The sequence below is a fragment of the Haliotis rubra genome, unplaced genomic scaffold (genome assembly GCF_003918875.1).
Source record: "Haliotis rubra isolate DU_JTF1 unplaced genomic scaffold, ASM391887v1 Scf1354, whole genome shotgun sequence".
Classification (NCBI taxonomy): Eukaryota; Metazoa; Mollusca; class Gastropoda; order Lepetellida; family Haliotidae; genus Haliotis; species Haliotis rubra.
The window spans coordinates 183,982-209,490 of NW_025765286.1; the positions used below are offsets into that span (position 1 = coordinate 183,982).

General features: G+C 40.0%; 1 protein-coding gene across 1 annotated transcript; it reads left to right on the plus strand.

Moving 5' to 3' along the window:
• Positions 1-7,482: 7,482 nt before the first annotated feature.
• Positions 7,483-10,242, plus strand: LOC124268006 (snaclec mamushigin subunit alpha-like). Its single transcript, XM_046703005.1, has 3 exons — positions 7,483-7,707; positions 8,808-8,984; positions 9,904-10,242. Exons 1-3 carry the CDS (start codon positions 7,500-7,502, stop codon positions 10,116-10,118), a joined length of 600 nt encoding a protein of 199 aa, XP_046558961.1. The 5' UTR covers positions 7,483-7,499; the 3' UTR covers positions 10,119-10,242.
• The last annotated feature ends 15,267 nt before the right edge of the window (positions 10,243-25,509 follow it).

Below are 25,509 nucleotides of genomic sequence, written 5' to 3' on the forward strand. Positions count from 1 at the left end.
GTCATGGCTACTGATTATGACGACCCGAAATGGCAATACTAGTCAATGTTGCATGATCCCTTGGCACCCCACCCCAGTTGGGACCCTAAACCTAGTTACGACATGGCCCTATTCTTTCTTTGTGTGTATACAGCAGTCCTCGTATACTCAAAACACAGTTACAACAATGGAGTCTAGCTGGAATAAACCAGCGTAGAGGTGTATTCGTACCAAAGTATTATTTCAAACAGTTTATGATGTAGTTTTTATTACAATTAATTTGCAAAGATCAGTCCTACAATAGTTTCATTACGTAACCTGGTGGGGAAATAATACAGATCCATCGTCACTCTGTTAAACGATTACTTTGAATTTTACCTCCGCGTCTACAACGGTAGCTCAGTTATCATTAGTGCAAACTAATAGACAGTAACTGCTGTTGGTGGTGGTGTTGAATTGGTGGTGTTGAATTGTTGAATTGTGCCGTGAACGCCATTTTGAATGGTAGGTAGTCAGGATGAACGCTGATCACAAATCCTTTAATATTCTGCTGTTGTCATAACGCGAGCGCCATTACGGATGGACTGACCATAAACACTGTGATCACTGAACGTGTACCGTTTTGTTGTAAACACGAGGCGTAGTAATATACATCAGTGCAAAGACGCTTTATGATATAAACAAGTCACTGAGAAAACAGTTGAAATGTTTAAAACGAAACTCAAAAACAATAATCAATTTAAACAGATCACAGGGTAACTCAATTTAAAGAGATGAGTGTATTTGCTATGTGTATATTAAGCTAAATATAAAAACGCTGGTTTTGAGTAAATTTTCCAAAGATTTCTGGAAAAAGTTTTCATTATCTGAATTATAATCCTCATGGCGGTGACCTTCCTTTGAGTTAAGGATCAATGCTGGTAAATAGCTTCCTTTTTACTGTATATATACTCCCAAAAAAGAAACGCACTCATGAAAAATAGTAAATTTCATGTAGCAATGAATTAAAAACGTGATTCATTTTACAAAAGGTTTTGCTCTGTTTATGAGTCCTATGGTGTTTATGTTTTGAAACATCACAACAAAACGCACCCATCCGTAAAATACCCGTATTTAACAGCATGATTTTCAATTTCGGCGTGTAGTGTCACAGACAATACACATTCACATGCAATGCACGAAAGTTGGGGATCAGATAGTCTCAATGATGGTTATAAAAGGTTGATCGCTGTCTGTCGATTATTCACTGTATTTGAATATTGTTGACGAACGCAAAATGCCACGTCTGCATAAGTGAAGCCAACCGTCATATCGCCATTGGTTTGCATTTGAAGCTGGCCCGCCCATCCAACGTTGCAGTTGCCCGACGCGTGAATGTTCACCAAAGCACCATTTCACGGCTCTGGGAGAGATATCTCCGCTTAGAATGCGGTAGCAGATGCCCTCTTAGTGGGCGACCTCGATAGACCACTGCGGCGCACGATCGCTTCCTGTCCGGGTACCCTCACCTGCGTCATCGAACAGCTACGGCGACCAGTACCGCCTGACAAATACCTCGTGGATTGAGGAGGCTTTCTGCACAGACCGTCAGGAATATCAGGTTGAGAGAGGCAGAAGACCTTTATTTTGGCCCTGTGCTTCGACGACAGCAACATCGTCAGACATCCAGTTCAATGGTGCACCAACGTTCAGACCTGGAACCTACCGGAATTGGCGTAGAATTTGGTTCCAGTGATGAATCACGATTTCTATTGGAACGGCGCGATGGAAGAATGCGGGTGTACAGACGTCGACGTGAACGTTTCGCCGACGCTTCCGTTCCACAGGTGGACAGATTCGACCGGGGCGGTGTTATGTGATGTATGGGGTACGATCACCTGCCGTAGGAGAAGTGATTTGGTGATGATCCAGGGTAACCTTGTCAGCCCAACGGTAAAACAAACAAGGAGGAGTTCTCTATGGATATACACCTCTTTTAATGTGATTATGAGCGACTCGTTTCGGTCAGTAGCTACCAACACCGTTATCAAGCTCAACGGTACTGTGACGAAATCCTACTCATACCACCATTCAATCTTCCAATCATTGATCTCCAGAGTGGAGTTGTTTTCAACAGGACAATGCCAGGCCCCCCACACAGCACGTCACACTAGAGACTTCCTCCGGAACCACAATATCAATGTGCTCCCCTGGCCCCCTCAAGATCCCGGACTTAAACCCGATCGAACATCTGTGGGATAACCCTCGGACAGACGGGTGCGACGCCGCAACTTCCACAGCCCCAGACACTTCAACATCCTCGCACAGGCACTACAGGCAGAGTGGGCTGCGATTTCGGCAAACACGAGGTTCTGAGACCTTTTGTTCGATGCCGTGCAGTTCTAGATGCCCACGGTGGTCACATCGAGGTATTGACTTCAGCGCCACCCATCGTCTCCATGTGACACTCCAAACTCGACTTTCCTCGAGTTGGTGCCAAAGACGGATAAGTCTGCTTTTCCAAGTGTGCAATTTCGCTATTTTTCATTAACTCATAACAAGATGTTTCAAAATAAACATAAAAAATACAGTTGAAATTCTATATGCGTTTCTTTTTGGGAGAGTATATGATGTGAAAGACTGATTCCGGATCAGACAGGTCAGCGGTTTGTACGTGTTGAGTGAGTGAGTTTAGCTCTTTACGCCGCCTTTAGCATTATTCAAGCAATATCATGACGGGGCAACAGAAATGCCCTTAACACATTGTACCCATATTGAGAATCAAACCCAGGTCTTCAGTGACGACTCGCCACTTTAACCACTGGGCTACCTGGATTAGTACATGTAAGGGTACCATGACATGTATTTAGACCATCCATTTGCGAAAGGAATATCGATTCCTGACGACCAAAGAGAAAGGTGTCCCAGTGGAATACAGTACTCGCTGAACAAAGGTCCCATTACTATTTTGAAATTAGATACCTGTAAATACAGCTCAGTGGCTGCACATTCACTAACTTGTGGACGCGTAAACCATGTTTGGCAGATCGAACTAATCCCCTATTTACGAGAGTCGGCTTTTCTTCTGCATTCATTTAACGTTTGGTCCACAGTTTTATTTCCTAATGAATCATTCCATAAAAAATTCTCGTTAATATGCTATCTCTCACACGGCTTCTGTCGACTCCCATCTGGCAAATTCGCCGTAGGAGTACGGAAGCATTCATTGATTGGCTTGAAACATCCCAGCGGTTAAATAAAGCCCACAGCTCCTTGCCTTCTTCGTCTGAAGCACAAACGTTGAACGATAAACTACAAGACGCCCAGACCGTGTACTCTACCATGTGAGTATTTCTATCGTTACTTCTAATTCATCACCACCAATTAGCCAGGCAAAAACCCTTCTGACTCTCAACACGAAGTCTCTTTGAAATGGCGTCTGGTAGAGGACAATGGTACCAGACACTGGGAGCCAATCCAGGGGACATTTGATATACTCCTTGTTTTGCAAAATTATTGTATTTACATTTTATTGTCTTATTATGGAAGCCAACAACCACGTTGCTGCTTAGCAGTGATGGATTTGTTTACAGCTTCTCATCTGCAGAAGAAGGCTCTAGTATCGTAATCACCCTTGACCTGGGTCGAATAAAATCTGGTAATCATTTCTTACAAATTATTTAAGAAAAACAACTTGGATGATGATGCAAATTTCAAGGACGTTGATAAAAGAATCAGAATCTATAATAGGTTCCATATGGGTAAAGAAATTCCACTTCAAGAATCGAGCCGAATAAAAGCATGCAATCAAACCAGAGAACATGCCTCAAATTAAGCCATTAATAGATATTTAGGGGTTGATAAAGAAATACAGTTGAAACAAATTGATGTGCAGTACCATCTTTTATCACGTCCAAGCATAACAGTGTTGTTTTGCCCTTGCCTGAACGTGATGTTGAGAAAGTGTAATTTACATTTTCAGAAATGTGCAAATTCTAAGAATGTTTAGGGTTAAAGATCAGGAAGTGTGTTCTGTTTTATGTATAGATAGGAGTTTCATTATTAGGTCGTTAAAGCTGCTGTGTAGAAGGGTTATGGATTGGTCCCTGAAGCGTACAGACTGCCTGTTACGAAACGGATGGTTATAGTACGTTTGTTGGCTTTGCATGGATGGAGGAGACTTTGATAGACGGTGCTCTTCAGATGTCCCTGGTGATGAGGATATTTTCAGGCAATTGTATTTTCCGATGGTATTCGAAGGGTTATAAATCAGAAAAGGATACTGCATCTACTCCTGCTCCTCGTTCTGTATTTTGTCGGAGCCTACATGTAGATGTCTGCTACATCTCGTTCTTCCCATAATGCTGTTGTTGTGAATGATCAAGTCACATCCTTTTGTGGTTCAGCCAATGAGGATTTAGTTTTGTAGACCAGTGAGTACTCAATTTTGTTGTTAAGGCTCTTTGTTACAAAAGGTGCCAGTTTCAAATGTTAAGCCAATCACCGCCAAGCAATTTGGCCATCAATTGATTGTGTTGTGGGCCCTTGCCGAAAGCGATGTTAGGTAACCAGTACATGCTTGCTATCTTGTGTAATTTCCAACAAAGTTTCCAGAGGCTATTCCATTAAGTGAAACTATAGCTGAAATAATGGTACCAAGTGAATGCGCATCATGAAAAAGAGTGTCAAGAAAATTTCCAGACCTCGCTGATGGAATGCTCTTAATAGTGTGGTAAAGCTATGGTCAGCTATAAAGTAACATGGGTCATGATATTGATATAAAAGTCGGAGATGCAGACCCATTTTTAAAAAATACCATTCAGTGATTATAAGATCCGTGTATGTTATGTTAATATGATAAAGAATTATCTTGACACATTTTAATTACAGTGCACCCACTGTATCCCCAGTGAATGCTGTATCAACCATTGATACTGCTGGAGAATTCGAAATCTTTGTGTTAGTTTGACGGCATTACTGACTGTCCTAGCCCCAAACAAAATAATAAAGTTTGGGCAAAAGGCTCGGGCGTCATGGTGTTTGCTAAGTTCCAACGGATGTATCTGGTCGTACATAATTAATGCGATGTTAAGTAGATGTAGTGATGCTGTGCTTGTGAAACACCATTCCAACCATGAATCCATCAAGCTGACCGAGATGGAAATTCAACACATTTGTGATGATCTAACTGAACCAAATCGGAATGATGGAGTTCTGTGTATTTTGATGCCGGCTACAGGTGGTAATTAGCTCCATTACCTCTGATAGGAAGTTGGAGAATCTTTAGGTCTGTTTCTTCCAAGTTACACGAAGACCATCAATTGTGTGAAGATCATCTCAGCCAGCTATGGCAGTGAGATCAACATTGCCATCATGTATTTGCTGTTCGAGTATCATTTGTATCACTGCCTTTGAACAGTGTTTAAGGAGATGCATCCTGTCGAACGCAATGTGGTCAATACTCTTGTCAATAAGACAAAGAAGACATTCTTCAGCGATGCAATTCAGAACTCTAAAGGTCACAAAGATCGTTATCGATTGTGTGATAGGCTTCTATTCTAGAATAAGACTAAACCACTCCCAAACTCAAACTCAAAGAAGAGATGGTGAATGCGTTTTCCAAGTTCTTCACAGAGAAGATACAAATTCTTCGTTCCAGTCTTGAAAGTACTTGTGGGACATCTGAGACTTGAAGTACCAATCACAACTCGCCAGGTCACCTTCCACCTTCTATCCAGCTTGTCTCAAACCAGTGAGATGCAGATCATGAATCTTATTTCACAGTGTCCTAACAAATCCTGCAGTCTGGACCCGTTACCCACGTGGCTGCTCTAGGACTGTTTGGACGAGGCTGGTCCCTGTGATCACCTATTTAGGTAATCAATCCTTTTCGAATCAACCGTTCCTGAAGCATTTGAAAAGGCCCTTGTCTCGCCTTTATTGAAAAAAAAGCACTACTTGATGCTGAGTATCTTAAAACTATAGACCTGTGTCTAACCTGTCGTTTGTTTCGAACGTCCTTGAGCGTGTAGTTGCTTCACAACTCAACCAGCATTTGATCTGGTCAGGGAACGATGAAGTTCTCCAAACAGCCTACAGAAAAGGCCATAGTACTGAGACTGCCCTTGTTCGCGTTCAGAACGATCTCCTACAGGTAGTCGACAAAGATGGTGCAGCAGTGTTGGTACTCCGGGATTTAAGCGCTGCTTTTGAAACCATTGATCAGGGAAGACTTCTTGATGCTCTTGAACAGAGATTTGGTGTTACTGGCGATGCACTATTCTGGCTGAAATCCTATCTGATAGGTCGATACCAATGTGTCAATGTAGACGGTATTAGATCTAAGATGACAGAGCTTAGGTACGGCGTACCCAAGGGTTCCGTGCTAGGACCAATACTTTTTACAATTTACACCTCCCCACTTTGTCATGTTGCCCGTTCATACAACTCACTTACCATCTTTATGCTGACAACACAAAGTTATACCCGTCCTTCAAGCCCACCGACAATGACTCAACCAATGGTGCATTTTCAAGAATGATTGCTGGTCTTGGATGACAAGAAACTTTCTAAAACTGAATGAGGAAATCCGAATTGTTGGTAATAACATCAAAATTCAACAGACCTAAACTGTCACTTCATGAGTTCAAAGTGTCAACCAGTATCATCGACCCAAGCCAGGAATCCAGGAATCTCGGTGTTATATTCGACTCTACACTCAGCGCCGTCTCATGTCGACCCTGTACTGAAGAATTTACATTGGCTCAAGATTGTAGACAGAATCAAGTTCAAAACTTGACTTAACTGTCCGTGGATACCACTCTGAAACCCATCCGTATCTCAACGAACTTAAAACAACCTGCAAGATCTTTTGCGATCCGATAGCCAACTCCTACTGACAGTTTCCTCCGCCCGAACATCTTTTGGAAATAGGGCGGTGGGGTAGCCTAGTGGTTAAAGCGTTGGCTCGTCACGCCGAAGACCCGGGTTCGAATCCCCACATGGGTACAATGTGTGAAGCCCATTTCTGGTGTCCCCCGCCGTGATGTAGCTGGAATATTGCTAAAAGCAGCGTAAAACCAAACTGAGTCAGTCAGTCAGTCAGTCTTTTGGAAATAGAAACTTCCAATGGTCCCTGGAATTCTCTCCCTTTTGAATTACGATCTTCTCAGAACATAGAAAAACATTCAAATGACACTTGAAAACCTACCTTTCTCACCTCATGTTACGCCTGAACTGCAAACTCCCCGTATTTATAGACTCACTGTTGTACATCTTCCCAGGACAATTCATTGCCCAAGAGCGCTTTTGAGCAGTTTAACCTAACTGGAAATAAGCGCTATATAAATATATATTTATTATTATTAGTCACTCTATACTTTCTTTCATGTACGCTTCCCCTATAATTTAAATTTTAATCTTTATTTATCGACTTTCGATTTTACTGTTTAGTTTTAACAATTTCAGGAAACATTGATGTCTCAGTGCGTCAAGTGCCCCTCACATGGTCATGGAAAGCTGCTTTGTATGTGACCATCCTTATGCACAACCTTGTGTCTCCTGACCTTCACCCCGAAACCTCGTTGTCAGCCGGACACTGTGTGAACACCTGCTTCTACAACCTGACATGCGCATCAGTGTTCTATGACCGCAGCCGGAAGCTGTGTTACCAGAGTAACACCTGTTTTAATGACAGAGTACGAACACTAAAAAGCCAACCTGGAGTTACTTACTACATATTCCACAGAGGTAAGTTAGTCACGATGTATGTGTGTGTGCGTACGCGCGCTCATGCGTGTGTGTGTGTGAAGGCCCCAAAAGGTGTCCCAGTCGAACAATATTGATGCATATTGTTCGCAGCGGCCTACAAACACACGTACTCACTTTGTGGCGAGTTAGTGAGAGTGGCTTTACGCCGCTTTTGGTATACTCAAGAAACATCACGGTGGGAGACACGCAGAAATTGGTTTCACATATTGTACCCATGTGGGGATTTGAACCCACGTCGTTATTGTGTTCGCTCGTCACGCTGAAGTCCGGGGTTCGACTCCCAACATGGGTACACTGTGTGAAGCCCATATCTGGTGTCCCGTTCTGTGATATCACTGGAATATTGCCCAAAGCGGCGTAAAACTAAACACACTCACTCACTTATGCGTGACGAGCGAACGCACAAACCCTTAGGCTACCCCACCGCCCACACACTCTTTAGGAAGTTCGGGACCACAATTGAAATTTTATTTTCCCGTTACATATATATATATATATATATATATATATATATATATATATATTTTTTTCGTTTATACAATACCTTTACATTTTGATATATTTATGCATCTGTACTTTTATTTTACAATGTTTTACAGGCTCATGGGGCATTTGAATGATGACGGAATGGAACGATATTTGATGGAATTGAGCACATGTGTCTTTTATTTTACCACATGAATTTTGGGGACAGTGTGACCTATACAAATACAGATATTGACAAGTTTCCTACACCTAAAAAAATAAAACCTGCTCTCCTCTCGCGTGATAAATCGTTCACTCCCTGCTATGAAATATTTTTGCCGATCACTGCTCCTCCTACGGTGAGATCATTGCAGTTGGTCGATGCATGCAAAGATTTGATGGGCGGTGTGGTAGCCTTGTGGTTAAAGCGTTCGCTCGTCACGGGTTCGATTCCCCACATGGGTACAATGTGCAAAGCCCATTTTTGGCGTCCCCCGCCGTGATGTTGCTGGAATATTGTTAAGGAAAGGCGTGTAACTGCACTCACTCACTCACTGTAAACACTGTAATGACTAAGCGTACAGGAATCAATGAATACACAATTCTCTTTTCAGCTGATTGTCCAGACGGATGGGTATACCACAAACCAACGAATAAATGTTTCTATCTTTTCGAAGAACTGAAGAAGAACATTGATGCTAAAAACGCTTGTTTGGGTCTGAGCGGCAGGTTGTTTAATATCTACTCGGCAGCACAGAATGGCCTAGTGTACACTATGGTCAAACGAAGAGGTACAGTATGAAGGAAAATATACTACTCAAAAGAAGTTAAAGAACATCCCATTTTCACATGATTTAAGTGGTTCTGTCATTATTCAAAGAAGCCAAAGAACACCTATTGCTCCTGACGTTTAAACGCCGAAGTTCGCCGTACAGAGTTGTGTCCCTTGGGCACGCCAGAAATCAATTATTGTCAGTTGCTTGCCCCCGAGTATTTTTCGTCGGTTTCATTAAATGGTAAACGTCAGAGACCTCCATTACGGCGGGTTTTCCTCCCATATTAAACAAACCCTCCATGATATGTTTGTAATACTGTTCAAACATCAACCGCAAACTCAGTCGGATATAGAAGGATAGCTAACCTGTCAACCTGTAGTTATACGTAACGACCGTGTGTGCTTTAACGTCTTCAGAGTTCTACGTAATGGCGTGACGTTTGTAAGCTCAGAATATACAATGATACCACACAACTCAAAACTGTTAAAACGCATGTACTAGATACCATAGCTACCATTTTCCATAATATTTCATGAACAACAAGAAAAACCTCTCTCTATCCAAAACGTAATAGTTAATGTAATTAAATAAACGTTGGCCAGATTGAGTGAGTTTGGTTTTACGCCGCTTTTAGCAATATTCCAGCAATTTAACGGACACCAGAAATAGGGTTCATACATTGTACTCATGTGAGGAATCGAACTCGGGTGTTCGGCGTTACGAGCGAACGCTTTTACCACTAGGCTACCCCACCGCCCCGTTGGCCAGATTGATTAAAGAATTTGTTTAATGAAAGTAAACAAATCCTAAAATGGTGTATATATAAGCTGCATATAAATTTTCAAGATTGATAAGATACATTGTGCGGCGTTTAGCAGTAATCACTCACTCTAATCTGAATATATTATGAACTAATTGTCCTCCTTTCTCAAAGGGAAAGACATTTGGATCGGAATCACCGCTGGTGGCGATGTCTTGAAATGTCACAAAGGGCAGGCGCCAGTCTTCTTCTACTGGTCTGATCCTCCAGGAACCTACAACTGTGTGGTGTTTAACTCTGGTACCAAGAAATGGTTAAGAGTAAAATGTGGAGACCTTTACTCTTATATGTGCGAGATTGTTGTACCTGAAAACTGTAACCACGCGTAAAATCTTTATACTACTAACCGGACTCTCCTTCAACAATCGAACTGCAAAGCTGTCGACGAAGGACAGTATAACCAACTAGAATATCACAGTATCAAGAATTAAAACTTGCATCTATTTCTAAAATTGGATTTCAAATTAGGACAATACAATATAAAACGGACTGAGTATCGCCAGCTACTGAAGGTAGATCACCATACTAGAGACTATGGGGACTTACAATACTTTTGCTACCTGCATGGACCCGAGCTGGATTGACGTGGCAAGATGGCGGATGTTGTCTGGGGTGGAAAAGACGAGGAGCGTGTTGTCATCTTCAGCATGTAGGACGAAATTCTGGCCACTGGAGGTCTGCTGGTAGATGTCAGGCATGTCGATGTTCTGGCGTCGTTTGGGTAGAGGAGGAAGCGTCTTGGATCAGGCTCGGTATATGCTGGAGCTAACACTGTACAGAACTGGCGCTGTCTGTTGAACTTCCTCCGATTCAGATGTTGTTAGTTCTGAACACACACACACACACACACACACACACACACACACACACATACATACACACACACACACATATATATATATACTAGGCTGTATATTTAACCATCATTGGTGGGAGCAAATATTAAACAATGGAAAGATGATTCATATTGACTATCAAACTGATATTTCATCTTTCACTTTGCTAAAATATACAGTTTTGCTATAATGTCACTTCCTCTTGATAGATGTTTGGCACTGGTCTGTGATCATCTTTGACCATTTCTCTCAAGTTGGCAAAGATGGCATCTGATTTCAGCTTTGTAGGATCTGGGACATGGTTTGGATGTTCCTGTAGGTGGTGGTGATGAGGTTTTAAAGGTGTTGATTGTTGCAGGACATCCGGCCTTACAACACTTCCAGTGCACAGTCTCTCGTCTTCTGGATATCATTGTGTCAATCAGATACTAAATTCTGGCCGCCTCGAGAATTTGGGACGATTTTACAATGATTTGAATATCTTCCTTCCCTTTTTAAGATCCACTTACAATCTCGGTTGCTAATTTAATCTACCGATTATAACATACTAATTATCTATGTACATTCATGTCATTCAAAATGTATGCAATAATTCAATCCTTTTAAAAACAACCAAGTATTAAAAATGAACTTACTTCAAAAAGATCCTTCATTGATGAAACTTTGAAATATTTATCCCTTATGATGGAAAAATCTATGCAGTCAAGCAGGACATGCTTGACTGATTCTTTCATCACAAGGGATACAAAATGGAGGATCCTCACCTTTCAATAGATATTCGTGTGTATATCGAGAATGGCCAATACGACATCGTCGCATGATGACCTCTTTACATCTTGACTGACAACCCAAGTAGGTGTAACCTATGGTTGGTTTAATTGCATATAATTTATTGATACCTACCTGGGTGTCCCACTTCTTCTGCATCAGATCACGGATGTACGATCTAATGATAGTTTTTATAATTGGAGTATGGGATGAGAAGTTGTGTCACAGGATTTTCGAGTGGAGCCTTAGCAGCAGTAAAATCGGCCATTGTGTTACCAGAAATTAACCAACATGGCTTGGCAACCAACAGAAGACGATGTCGAATTTGCCAGTAGCAAGATCATTGTGTAATTCAAAAATCTCAAAATCTCGATTAAAAGTGGAAGTTTATTTATTTATTTATAAGACATTCATAACCTTCATTGGTAATCCCCCTTGGCCGTGTCTGCCATCACATCAACTGGTCAAGGAAGTGCTATTGTTTTTCTGTCTGTCCATTGATGAGTCGTCGCCTGTCACATTGTTGTCAAAAACTGTATATATACTGAGTATGCTCACATCTAGACAGTGAAGGAGTACGAGTTCATTATTTGGACTGTGTGTAGGGACGTCCACAGGCGGGATAATGCCGCTCGTAGGAAACGCCCTGGGGTTGAGCAGGTGCTCCGCTCACCATATTTGTGTCTTGTGTATTTGTTTGTCATGTAACTAAAGAAGTTTGAGCTCAACGTATTCCTTCGTCTTGTCAACGTATTGTACGTACACTTCATCTTAAACATGAGCTAATTCCCCAGTCGACGCATATACACGCGTTGACAATATTGTAACCGATTATTTTGAATGTCCAATAGGATTAAGGCAGGGATGCATTCTAAGTCCGCTCCTCTTCTCGTTCTTTATAAATGAATTGTCATTAGAAATAACACAACACGGAAAATTTGGTGGGCAATTATTTTATTATCGTTATTATTTGCAGATGATGTGGTTTTAGCCTCTGATGTTGTATCGGGTTTACAAAGACAAGTAGCAATCCTAGAATCATATGCAGACACGTGGGGATTGACAGTTAATCTAGAGAAAACTCAGATTGTTGTTTTTAGAAGAGGTGGACCCTTAGCGAGAAATGAGAAATGGTTTTATAAAGGTGAACGTGTTTTGACAGTTGATTCATATAGATATCTAGGTATTCCTTTTCATCTTCTTGTAAATTCAATAAATGTATATTAGATTTATCATCTCGGGGTAAAAGGGCACTTCTAGAAGTACTACACCACTCCTATATAAATTAGATAATGTTGACTATTCTGTATTTTTCAAAATATTTGATACCCAGATTCAACCAATTCTTTGTATGGTGCCTAAGTATGGGGTATTAATAAATTTTAAAGATTGAAAATGTACATTTATCTGCATGTAAGAAGTTCTTAAATGTTGGTCCCCAAAAACAAATGTAATTGTTTATGGTGATTGTGGACGTTGCCCAATGTATATAAATGCACAACGGCGTTCCATATAATACTGGCTTAAACTTGTAAATATGCATCAACGAAGAATTCCAAAAAGCTTATGATATGCTAATGTATTACGATAATTGTGGTTATGATAATTATGTTTCATCTGTGTGTAATTTATTGTTTTTTCATATGAAAATGGTTATGTTTGGTTATTTCAAGGTGAATCACAGTTTCTTCAAATGTTTAAAAAGTTGCAGTTGACATGTATATACAGTCATGGAATAGTACAATTGAAGAAAGTTCAAGGTATAAGCCTTTTTAGAGCCAGAAAAATATTTAACTATGTTAACAAATAAGAAACACAGAAATATTCTTACTAGAATCAGAGCGGGCACTTTACAATTAAAGGTTAATGAGGGACGGTGGTTGGGAACTGATTTTAATCAACGTATTTTGCCCCATATGCAATAAAGGAATAGAAGATGAATTTCACTTTTATACTTATATGTGAATGCTTTAATAATTTAAGAAATTGCTATTTACCACAAATGTACAACGACAATCCGTCTACCTGTAAATTTAATTAATTATTATCTTATCAACTGAGTTATTAAATAATCTTTGTAAATATTTATGTTTTAGCTTTGAGCTACGACAGCGGCTGGTTAATGGATAATATATTTGTATTTCATTATGTCACTTATGTTAAATTAAGCGTGCTTATAGTGTACACATGCAGCATTCATCATTGTAATAACTATTTGTATATTTGTATATGGGGCCTTCATACAAAAAAAAAAAGACTTGACTTGACTTGACTTCTCAGGGGATGTTTAAAAAAATGGTTGCTCAATATAAAATATTCCTAAAATAGCATATTTCAAACTTTCATATAAAATATATTTTCATGGGCAACTTACTGAAATTGAACTTTTTAATTTGATATTCTAACAAATATTTTATAACATATTTAGGCAATGACAGAAATGGTTCTTTCAGCAAAAGCCATTCTACTATTTGGTACCAAATGATTTATTAAACTTTACTATCAAAATGAAAAGGAACTTTCCATGCATTTTCTTGGCGGTGTGTGTGGGGTAACAGAAATCAGTTTACAATTTATATGCATATAAAAAATCTGTGGACTATTGCGAGTAGTGTTGTGAATAAATATTGAATGCTAGAATGCTAGTTCCTGATTAGTTTTTATTATAAACATTTTTGAACAAATGACAGTCTTGCAATTTCGTTGTAAGGGAAATCTTTCTTTTTCCTGATCAGTCACACACCAATATCATAATGGACCGTATCTAACTATGCTGGTGCACTCTGGAACGGATACTTCCTTTTGCTGTGGCTGAGGTGCTCATTAGTATTATCATAACTGGATGAAGTCTTTTAAAATACTTGTTAATTGTTTTGAAGCGCTAGACGTCATGTTGGCATCAACGTAGCATAAAGAGTTATCCGACTTTCATAGAAAGGGAGACTACTCCCGAAACAATGAATTCATAACATACCACGTGTAAAGACATTACCAAAACATTAAGTGTAGGCCCGTGCCAAAAATGTCTAATGGCAAGTACGCTACTGCTTAGACTGTAAGAGAAATCATATCCCAACATATTCATGTAAGTAAAACTTCTATAGTTTACATACATGTATTAAATATTTGCCCGCAACAACTTTATCAATAATTTCTCGGAGACACTATATTTTAAAAAAAAGTAATATAGGGTCGATAGGTCAAAGCTCATAAAAATTCAACCAAAGAATTTCGCTTCTTTACTACTTTAATAGATGTGTTATTTAAATATAAGGTTGGATCTTTGTGGAGGGCTTATATTTTCGGCAAAATGGATTCAATTCGTTTTGATTTTTAAAATCTGAATCTGTTGCATAAAGAGTATAGACGCGTATTTGCTCTGTACTAAAGTGAAAACTCTTTATATAGATATTTAACTATACGGATTTTTAAATTACAGCGATTGCAAAAGTGTATGCGGATAAACATTGTTTCAAAGTTCAGGTCTGCTGTCCCTCACAGATAGGTGTCCAGTCCCATGTCACAATCAGCTGTGTCCGCCTGCAAATCGTCGCTCGGCAGCTAATGAGACCTTAGTGGTAGTGACAGATTGAAGCCATAGATCAGTGTCCCTTTAAAATCTATATGGGTGCTTATTAGATTACCGCAGGAAAGGGGAGCGCTAATTAGGAACAGGTATCATTACACGTCGCAAACGCCGATATAGTTCCGGGTACTCGAGTGGATAGTGCGTACGTTGTTTCGGTAGAGAAGACTGCGCATTATACATGTAATAAGGAATTGTAATACCTTTACACATTGCTCAGTCATTACCGAGTGCAGGGAACACCGGGAATACCTACCAACAAAATCTGGCTATTGATCATGGAGTTGCACTGTCTGGTTATAAAGTGTTTTAAAGTGTTCATTGTATATCTGGACTTATTATATTTATCGTTTGTATTAACAATTTCTTGCAATATTGCTCACATTCAGCGACATGGTGTGTGGCGATGTTAGAGGCAGTGCACCAACTCACCACCATTGACATTAACCACGGTCACATTACCGCTAATGATACCCGTGAAGATCGGGTTAGAATTGGTCTTCAGCAACCCATGCTTGTCGTAAGAGGCGACTAACGGGATCGTGTGGTAGGGCTCGCTGACTTGGTTGACACATGTCATCGTATCCCAGTTGTGTTGAACGATGCTCATGATGTTGATCACTGGGTTGTCTGGTCCAGACTATATTATTTACATAGTACGGCGTCCAACAGCAAAACCAACCAAACCAACTTCAAACAAAACATTAGGATGGACAAATGGATACATTTATTCGCAAATGCACTTTTTCAAAGTCAGTGCAGTTGGACTTTAATATGTCAACAAGATCTTTGCAATCGCGACCCCGGAAACCCCGACGGTGACTGGTGAAATAATTCCATACGTAAAATATCCGGTCACAGTGATTAGCTGTACCTGATCTATGCACATTATTGATATTTTAAGTATCGTTATTGAATTTTGCAGTTGAAAGAAACACAGCAATACTGGAACATATCATTTCTGGCAAAACTCCAATTTGATTTGTTTTTAACTTTCCGGATCAAATTTGTTTGGAGTCATTTTATTAGGGTACACTTTAAGGCATACACCGGGACCCAGCTTTTAGTTCGAGATAACCATAAGATCGACACAACAATGTTTAATGTTATGATAGACTGAGTCGGTATCAATGTGCAGTACGAAGGTCTTGGGTGTTCTTTTCTTCACCAGCTAATGCACGTGTTCATGCACGTGTTTGTAAAGGGTTGAGTTCTTTATGAACGAATCAGTTTGTAAAATTCGCAGAGTATAAGGAAAGAATGTCTTGTCAAGAGGCTGTTATTCTTAAAAGGATTATGAATAGCAACATACACATCAGGACAGGAAATCACACTTCGGTTTTAAGGCGGTGTTCTGTAATTATGGTTTTCGTGATCAACATTTTGGTTGAATTACAACTGTTTTTTATCTATGTATATAGAAAGAAAATGTATTGCAATTGTTAAGAAGATGTGGCTTTAGAGCCCCCTTTATGAGTCTGAACCACATCCCTTGTGTTTTAATATCATGTTTACTGTGTATTGATCTTGTGTGGTATTTACATATTGTACGATTTACTATTGTATATTTTTAATTTCTTGGTTAAACGTCAAACTTTCCTATTTGGGAATATTGATTAAGTGATTTAGTGTTGGCGTCCATTCAGCGCTAATTAACTGTTAACCGCTGGCTTCCATTGGTTCCATTGTTTTCTTTGCATATTTGTTGTCTTATTACTTTTTGTTGTTCTTACATGTACATGTATATATGCTGTCTGTCATATACCATTCATTCACCTGATGAAGGAGTACGGATATACTCCGAAACGTGTTCCTCATGATAAAGAAGTTGACATCCATAAAAACTCTCTTCCTCATCAGGAAACAATCAGAATTTATACGCTCAAGGGCTGTCATTTTTCCCTTTGTTCAATTATTTCTAAGGATAGTCAAGACTGGACATTCTTTTGCACCGACGTTCTTTAATGGATTTGCATAGATACAATGGTGAAACTACATGTATTGCAATATATGGTGATATAAACCCAAAGCTATTTTGGTTAATTATACCTATGGTCTTGTATAGTTTTGCCCATGCATTTTTCAAATCCCCTTGAACTTCACAATTTCCATTTTGGTTGTCTGAACATTGTAACACACAAACTAATTCGAGAATATAAATATTTCCAGCAAAAAATACCCCCAGGTGTTTATTATCATGTGATGTATTGGATTAACTTGTACATTCACGTATGCTCCTCTTGAAAAGTTCATCCGCACATGACTATTTTGCCTTTGACACCTAATGGCATCTGTGACGTTAGCATTTTGAATCTTCCAATTCTCGTATACCAAATCAGCGTTTGGAAAATATAATTTCTCGTATGGGGACACAAGCTTGCTTTTCAGTGCTTACATGTATACTTGTAACAAACATATTGTATTGTTAGAGTTATCAAATGCCGAAGTGTTACGTCCTCATGTTTTGTAAATAGATCTGGCTTGGAACCTTTACATTTAATGAATAAAGAATGATACTAATTCTCTAACAACATGACCTGATTTCGATGAATGGTATTTCTATGACGTTCACTGGAACCTCGCGTGGTCTAATGAAATCAAACATTCTTACTTGTTCGGTGTTTTAAGAAAGTAATTGTGTGATCGGCACTCTGGAAGTTGGTGAGGGGCGGTGAGGTAGCTTAATGGTTAAAGCGGCCGCTCTTCACGCTGAACACCCGGAATCGATTTCCCACATGGGTACAACGCATGAAGCCTTTGACACATTGTACTCATGTTGTTGTTTTATCGACCCAGGGTCTTTGGCGCGACTAGCGAATGAGACCAACTGGTGACGATGCAACGTGACCACCCGTGAATACCTAAGGCCTTTTGTCGTACAAGCGAGTACATTGGGCCACCTATGTGTTGTGCCCCTTTGTTGGAGAAATACGAAAGTCTGGTGGTTGGGGTCACCGGAGCCAGGAACAAAGTTGCTCAACACTCCACTACGTCCTTAATCTACCTACAGTAATGAGCCTGATTCTAGCCGAGTGGTCACGCCGAACCCCCGGGTTCGATTCTCCACATCGGTACAGTACGTGAAGCCATTTCTGTTGTCCCCCGTCGTGATATTGCTGGAATATTGCTAAGAGCGCGGTAAAAACTTAACTCACTCATTCTCTCAACTTGTGGGCCGAACCAGCCTGGCAATGTTTAGTAAAGGCGCAGGCATAGTGTTGCAAGATGGCGTCCTCTACAGCATCGTAATTGTGAATGGCGGGTTGAGAGCAGGGATGTTGAATACTGTTGTCACATACTGTTGAATTTGAACAAGAGATTGTGACATTGTTGAATTCTCCCCACCGTCAAATTTTACCCGTTGTTCCCTCGGGTGTTCAGAGAGCCTGATGAAATGTGAAGGACGGGTATCTTCGATATACAGGATATACTCTGGTTGTACTGTATCTTCGGTATACTGGATATACTCTGGTTGTACTGTATCTTCGGTTTCCAGGATGTACTCTGGTTGTACTGTATCTTCGGTATACTCGATATACTCAGGTTGTTGTCTATGAGCACATCTTCACAACACGAAAAAAAGTTCGCCAACCCAGATGACATAATGTAGCAAAATAACGCGATGAAACTGTTAGTGGTTATATTATGTTTTATACATTCATTATTATATTCCAGCTATGCAATGAGACCTGGGTACACACACCACACACATACACACCGGTGTTGCTTTCATTTCAGAACTGATATTTATCTTAATGGTGTTATCAGCTAAAAGGCATCCACCGAAACAATATGGTTAGAATGAACCTTCAGTAACCCATGCTTGTCGTAAGAGGCGACTAACGGCATTGGTGATAGATGTCATCGGTTCCCAATTGCGCAGATCGATGCTCCTGCTGTTGATCACTGGATTGTCTGGTCCAGACTCGATTATTTACAGACCGCCGCCATATAGCTGGAATACTGCTGAGTGCGGCGTAAAACTAAACTCATCCACTAACCCTCTCCTAGATGTGCATACTCATGCTGTCTTGTTGTTGTAATACGCATCTAATCTCCTACAGAGGGAGGAAATAAAGATGATGATGATGATGATGGGCCGGAAGACATTATTATGAATAGCAGATAATCCGGAGAACGCCGATCACCGAGATTTCCAGCGGAGTCTGCTGTTGGTATACCCCGAGCGCCCCATGGATGGGCTGGCGATCAACACTGTAAACAGTGAACGTGTACATTTTTATCTATACAGAGTTATACAGAAACAGTACAAATGCACAAACTGAAACAAAAGTTACAACTGATTTGAACAGATCAATAAGTAATCAATTTACAGAATTTTACAGTTTACTCACTATGTGTAAAGATAAAACACTCTTTTGAAAAAATAAAATAAATAATACCCAAAAAGCTTTTATATGCTGAATTATAATAGCATGTATATGACACTGATTTAAGATGCCTGCTAAAAGCTCTTATACTCTGCATGTATGATGTAGAGAACTTATTCAGGGTCTGGCAGGTCAGCGGTTTGTACGTGTTAAGGGTATCATGGCATGTACCCGGAATAACCATATTCGAGAAGAATATCGATTCCTGACGACCAACGAGAAACGTGTCCCAGTGGAATATGCTGAATAAAATTAATTACTCACAGCTTACCAGGAGTCCCGTTATCCAGTACATAACTCTTTGAAACTAGACGCCAGTACATACAGTCCAGTGGATGCACCACATTCGCTTAGACGCGGACACAGGTTTAGTGTATCGAACTACTCCTATTCATGAGGGTTGGCTTTCGTCTTCATCTAACAAACGTGTTTCCGAGTGAATGATTACACATACATTACATACGTTCAGTCTCATGGACATGTTCTCTCAAACGGCTTCTGTCGAATTGGATTTTGCACATAAGCCGTAGCTGCAACGAAACAGTCACTGATAGGCACGTACAGATGCACTTACCTATAGGCTGAAAGATCCTAGCAATCTTTTCCTTTCTTCATCTGAAGACAAACATTCAGACAGCCACTAGTCACCCAGACGATACTTGAGATGTAAGTACTGACTGCTACTTAATCCATCACCACAAATTGAATAGGAACATTTTCGGACTCACAATATTAAGTCTTTGAATGACATTTAGAAGTTATTCACTTGACAAGGTCATTTCATGGACGTCATCTTCTTTACAATATAGAACCCACCTTGTCGGCGTATATTCTTACTCCTTGATTGATAAAGGATTAAGAATATACTTAATGTAAAGAAGTTGACATTGATGAAGTTTCTCTGTCAAAACATGGAGCTGAGTAAAACTAAAGGATACTACGATAGTGGTAAACGACAGAGAGTGTAAACTTAGACATATAATATATACAGATAACTGTCGCTAATGTACAATTCAACAGTTATAAAATATTGCATAGTTTTATAACTGAACAAAAGAAATAAGTAAAATGACATATTAATTGTATTAAATAGGACATGAAAACTAAAGTATTGTAATGTAACAATTGTAATTGAGCTGTTTAACGCTACTTTGAACTGTAGTTCATTAATACGCTGTATGTGATCATAATATGGTGTCGACCCAATAGTCATACGTCTAAATAAACACATGTCATGGTTGATTGCTCATGCATGTGAACCCTTAGTACCTCTGCAGGTAAATGGAATGACCCATATGAAACGAAACAAAAGAATTTAGCAAGAGTTATTTATTCTTATAACAGAATAAACATAAAAAGCATTTCGTCAGTACTTTTGTCACATGTATAAAACATGTCTTCAATACTTTGGTCATACTCTTTGACACATCATTTCATTAGCAGAGTGTATTAATGCGTATATTCTGCGTTTGACAAAGTGTGGCATAAAGGGAATTATCCGAAAGCTTCTGGCAAATGGACTTAAAGGAAATTTACTAAAATGGTTTGAAAATTATTTACAAAATAGAGTACAAAAAATGTTGTTATCAATGGTTTTCAGTTCCACATTGACCCGTAATGGCTGGTGTTCCACAGGGTTCAGTTTTAGAACCACTTCTTTTTGATTTTATACATAAATGACATAGACATAACATCAGACTTTTCGGTGTGCAGATCAGCAGGCCCTTATCTTAGAAAAACTACATATAGATGCCCTTAAAACAATATGTGGTGCTGTCCGTGGAACAAGCCATGAAAATATTAATTGCGAAACTTCTTTTCACTTCGTTGAGTGAAAGGCGAAAATATACTATAAATTGCTTACACTTTATAAAATGTATCATCGTTTATTACTGGACTATCCGTACAATCCTGTTACCCCAGTTAGTTACCCACAAATTGTACGCCTCTTACCTTTTCTCTTGTCTTATCTAAATCTTATAATAAGTATATATATGTAAAACATTTCATCACATACAAACATTTCTTCTGTACGTTGGTCACATACTCTTGATATGTCACACCATGAGTAGACTGAAAGTTTACAAAATAGAGTATTACCTTAAATCTGCATAATAGTTTAATTCAAATTGGAAATGGAATTATATTCTTACCCCACTTTTCTAAGAACATATTCAAAACCAATCGGTATGCAGAGGCGTATTGACTTTCAGCCTGGACCAACACGTAACGAAATATCTTTAAATTGTTCCTAAAATGAAACTAACATGAAAGAGACATAAAGTTTACAGTGCTTCGATTAATGTTTCCATCCTAAACGTGTTTCTGTTGTACTCATGGAAACGATTAAGGAAACACAGCAAAGCGGCAAGTGTTCCTTTATTTATTTCCAGAATTTCACCCACAGTGCAACACATACTAAGTACCTTGTGAAGAAACCAGGAAAAGAATAAAAGAAACATTTGTACTTTCATTTTGTTCCCTTATTCGCATCCTTGGTATACAGTTGGAATTTCTCGGACGAATCCGTGTTTCAAATCTATGCTTTCTTTCGTGTACATTCTTTAACTTAAATTTTAATCTTTTTTTATCAGCTTTCGATTTTGAATGTTTATTTTAACACTTTCAGGATACATTGATGTCTTAGTGCCTCAAAGTGCCCCTCACATGGTCATGGAAACTGCTTTCTATGTGACGATCCTTATGCACAACCTTCTTGTCTCCTGACCTTCACCCCGAAACCTCGTTGTCCAGCCGCACACTGTGTGAACACCTGCTTCTACAAGCCTGACATGCGCATCAGTGTTCCATGACCGCAAACTGAAGTTGTGCTACCAGAGTAACACCTGGTTTAATGACAAAGTAGCAGGCCTAACAAATCAACCTGGAGTTACTTACTACATATTTCACAGAGGTAAGTCACGATGTATGTATGTATGTATGTATGTATGTATGTATGTATGTATGTATGTATGTATGTATGTATGTATGTATGTATGTATGTATGTATGTATGTATGTATGTATGTATGTATGTACGTACGTACGTACGTACGTACGTACGTGTGCGATGCGTGTGTGTGTTTGTGTGGACGGGGCTGGAGGGGTTGGGGTGGGGTGGTGGGTGAAGAGGTACTTTAGTGATTAAACCTTTCTCTCAACACACGGTGGGTAGCCTAGTGGTTGGGGTAGAATAGAGGTTACAGCGTTCACCCGTCACGCTGAAGTCCCGGGTTCGATTCCCCACATGGGTGAAGGCCATTTCTGGTGTCACATTATTGCCAAAAGCGGCGTAAACAAAAACTCACTCATTCAATTTAAGGGTGACGAGCGAACGCAAAACCTTGAGGCAACCCCACCGCCCACAAACTCTTTGAGGAAGTTCGGGTCCACGTTCGAAACTTCTTGCTTTCCAGGATTACATTTAGTCAAGTCATCACTTGTAAATATTGGGCCCACAAAGATTTACATCTCTTCCCAGTTCGACGGGATGCTGTGAAATGTTTAATACCATATCGACCTGGCTACAGTACTGGAAACTGGCATTTCTGGAGAGTTTCCAATGAGTTACTTTACAACATGCGACTGTGGTAAGGTCGGCCTATTATGTTGTTGACTTCTCCTCCGCCTTCGACATAGTCGATCACGAGAGACTCATTAGAACTTTGAAGAATTCTATTGGCATAGACGGAGTTGCTTTGGACTGGTTCACATCCTACCTCACTGACAGGTTTCAATCTGTTGTTATCCAGGGGTTTCCTCCAGCAAGATTCTGTTGAAATGTAGGGTTCCTCAAGGATCTGTTCTGGGTCCAGTTTTATTTACACATCTACACCTCTGATCTGGGAAAACTCATCTCATCCATGAATATTGGTCATCATTTCTACGCTGATGACACTCAGTTACTTGATTTCTCCTTCCTGCCTCAGAACGCTCCAGACTGCTGTCTCTCATATGGGTATCTGCACCAGCAACATTCAGTGTTGGATGAACACAAACATGTTGAAAATAAACACAGACAAAACAGAAGCCATGTTGATTGGTACACGTGATAAGCGGAACAAGGCAAATGTTTCATCTCTTAGTGTTGGACAGTCTCAGGTTCTTCTCACTGACTGTGTTAGAAATCTTGAGTTCTCCTGACAATGACCCATCGATGGATCAGCACATCACTATGACCTGCAGAGCTTGTCACTATCATCTCAGGAACATCGGCATCACCCGGCACCTGCTGTCTACTTTGATACTGCCCATATGCTTGTCAGGAGTTTAGTGCTATCAAGTTGGACCACTGTAATAGTCTTTATGTAACATTACCAAAGAACAGATGTCCAGGCTTCCAGCGAATTCAGAATTCTGCCACAAGGATAGTTACACGATCAAAGAAATCTGTGCACATCACGCCCATACTAATGAAACTGCACTGGCTACCTGTTGATGCACGTGTTCAGTATAAAGTGCTTGCACTGGCCTATCAGTGTTATCACCAGTCAGCACCTTCCTACCTGTCAGAACTCACACAAGTCTACCACCCATCTAGAGTCCTCCGATCTGCCCAACAACATCTCTTCTGTTCCAACCCCACGTCTGAGACGATTTGGTCAGAGATCATTTACTTACATAATGCCACCACTCTCTGGAATAAACTCCCCTGATCATCTTAAAGGAATCCCTACTTCCAAATGTTCAAAGACAGTCTCAAAAACATTTCTCTTCACTCAGTTCTATAGACTCTAATCATTTCTAGTCGCGAACTCTTTAACCTGGTGATGTCAGAATCTCTTATGTAGCGCTATGAGCATACATTTTGTGTGTCTCGATTTGGCGCATTATAAATGTACTTATTATTATTATTATAAGCGAGGAAGTTCCATATGCAATTGTGAGTTCGAACATCAGATTCGCCCTCAAGTCTATGTTTAGTAGTCAGCAGAATATCGTATAGATACAATCTTGGGGGCTTCATAAACTCACTTACTCATGTCCCTGTTGGATGATATGGTGTTTAAAAGGGCCACCTGGAATGTGTTAATTCACAAGGTCTCCGCATGTAGTATCGTGAAACGGAGAAACATATTGCTGTGGCGAGCTGTATCCGTAACTTTAAAGACAGGGAGGAGTGTGTTTAATTTTACGCCGAACTCAGCAATATTCCAACTATGTGGCGGCGGTCTGTAAATAAACGAGTCTTGACCAGACAATCCGGTGATCAACAGCATGAGCATCGGTCTACGCAGCGAGCCTGATCACCCGATCCCGTTAGTCACCTCTTACCACAAGCATGGGTTACTGGACTACACCCACTCACTCACTGAGATTTTAGGTCGCCAGGCAGTAATGACTAATAAATGAATACACAATTTCTTTTCAGATGACTGCCCAGACGGATGGGTATACCACAAACCAACGAATAAATGTTTCTATGTTTTCGAAGAACTGAAGAAGGCCAGTGATGCTAAAGTCGACTGTATGCGGATGAACGCCAGGGGTTTAATATCTACTCGGCAGAGCAGAATGGCCTAGTGTACACTATGGTCAAACGAAGAGGTACAGTATGAAGGAAAATATACTACTCAAAAAGAAGTTAAAGAATATCCAATTTTCACATGATTTAAGTGATTCTGTCATTATTCAAAGGAACCAAAGAACACCGATTGCCCCTGACGCGTTTTAAGCGCCGAAATTCGCCGCACAGACCTGTGTCCCTTGGACAAGCCAGAAAATGATTTTGCTGATCGGTTCCCCTGATTATTTTCATCGGTAAACATCCCAGACCGTCATTACGTTGGGTTTTCCTCCCATATTAAACAAACCCTCCATGATATGACTGGAATACTGTTCTTGAGGGGCATCAAACCCAGTCGGATATAGAAGGATAGCTAATCTGTCAACCTGTAATCAGAGAGAGAGAGAGGAGAGAGAGAGAGAGAGAGAGAGAGAGAGAGAGAGAGAGAGAGAGAGAGAGAGAGAGAGAGAGAGAGAGAGAGAGAGAGAGAGAGACAGAGGGAGCGATTTATTTGCATATGAGGCCATACATTTGACCTACAGTACAAAATAGTACATAACATAGTTATTGAGTTACCAAATGTGTACATAGTGTGGATCGAAGATACGAGCTTTGATAAACAATGTTCCGCAAA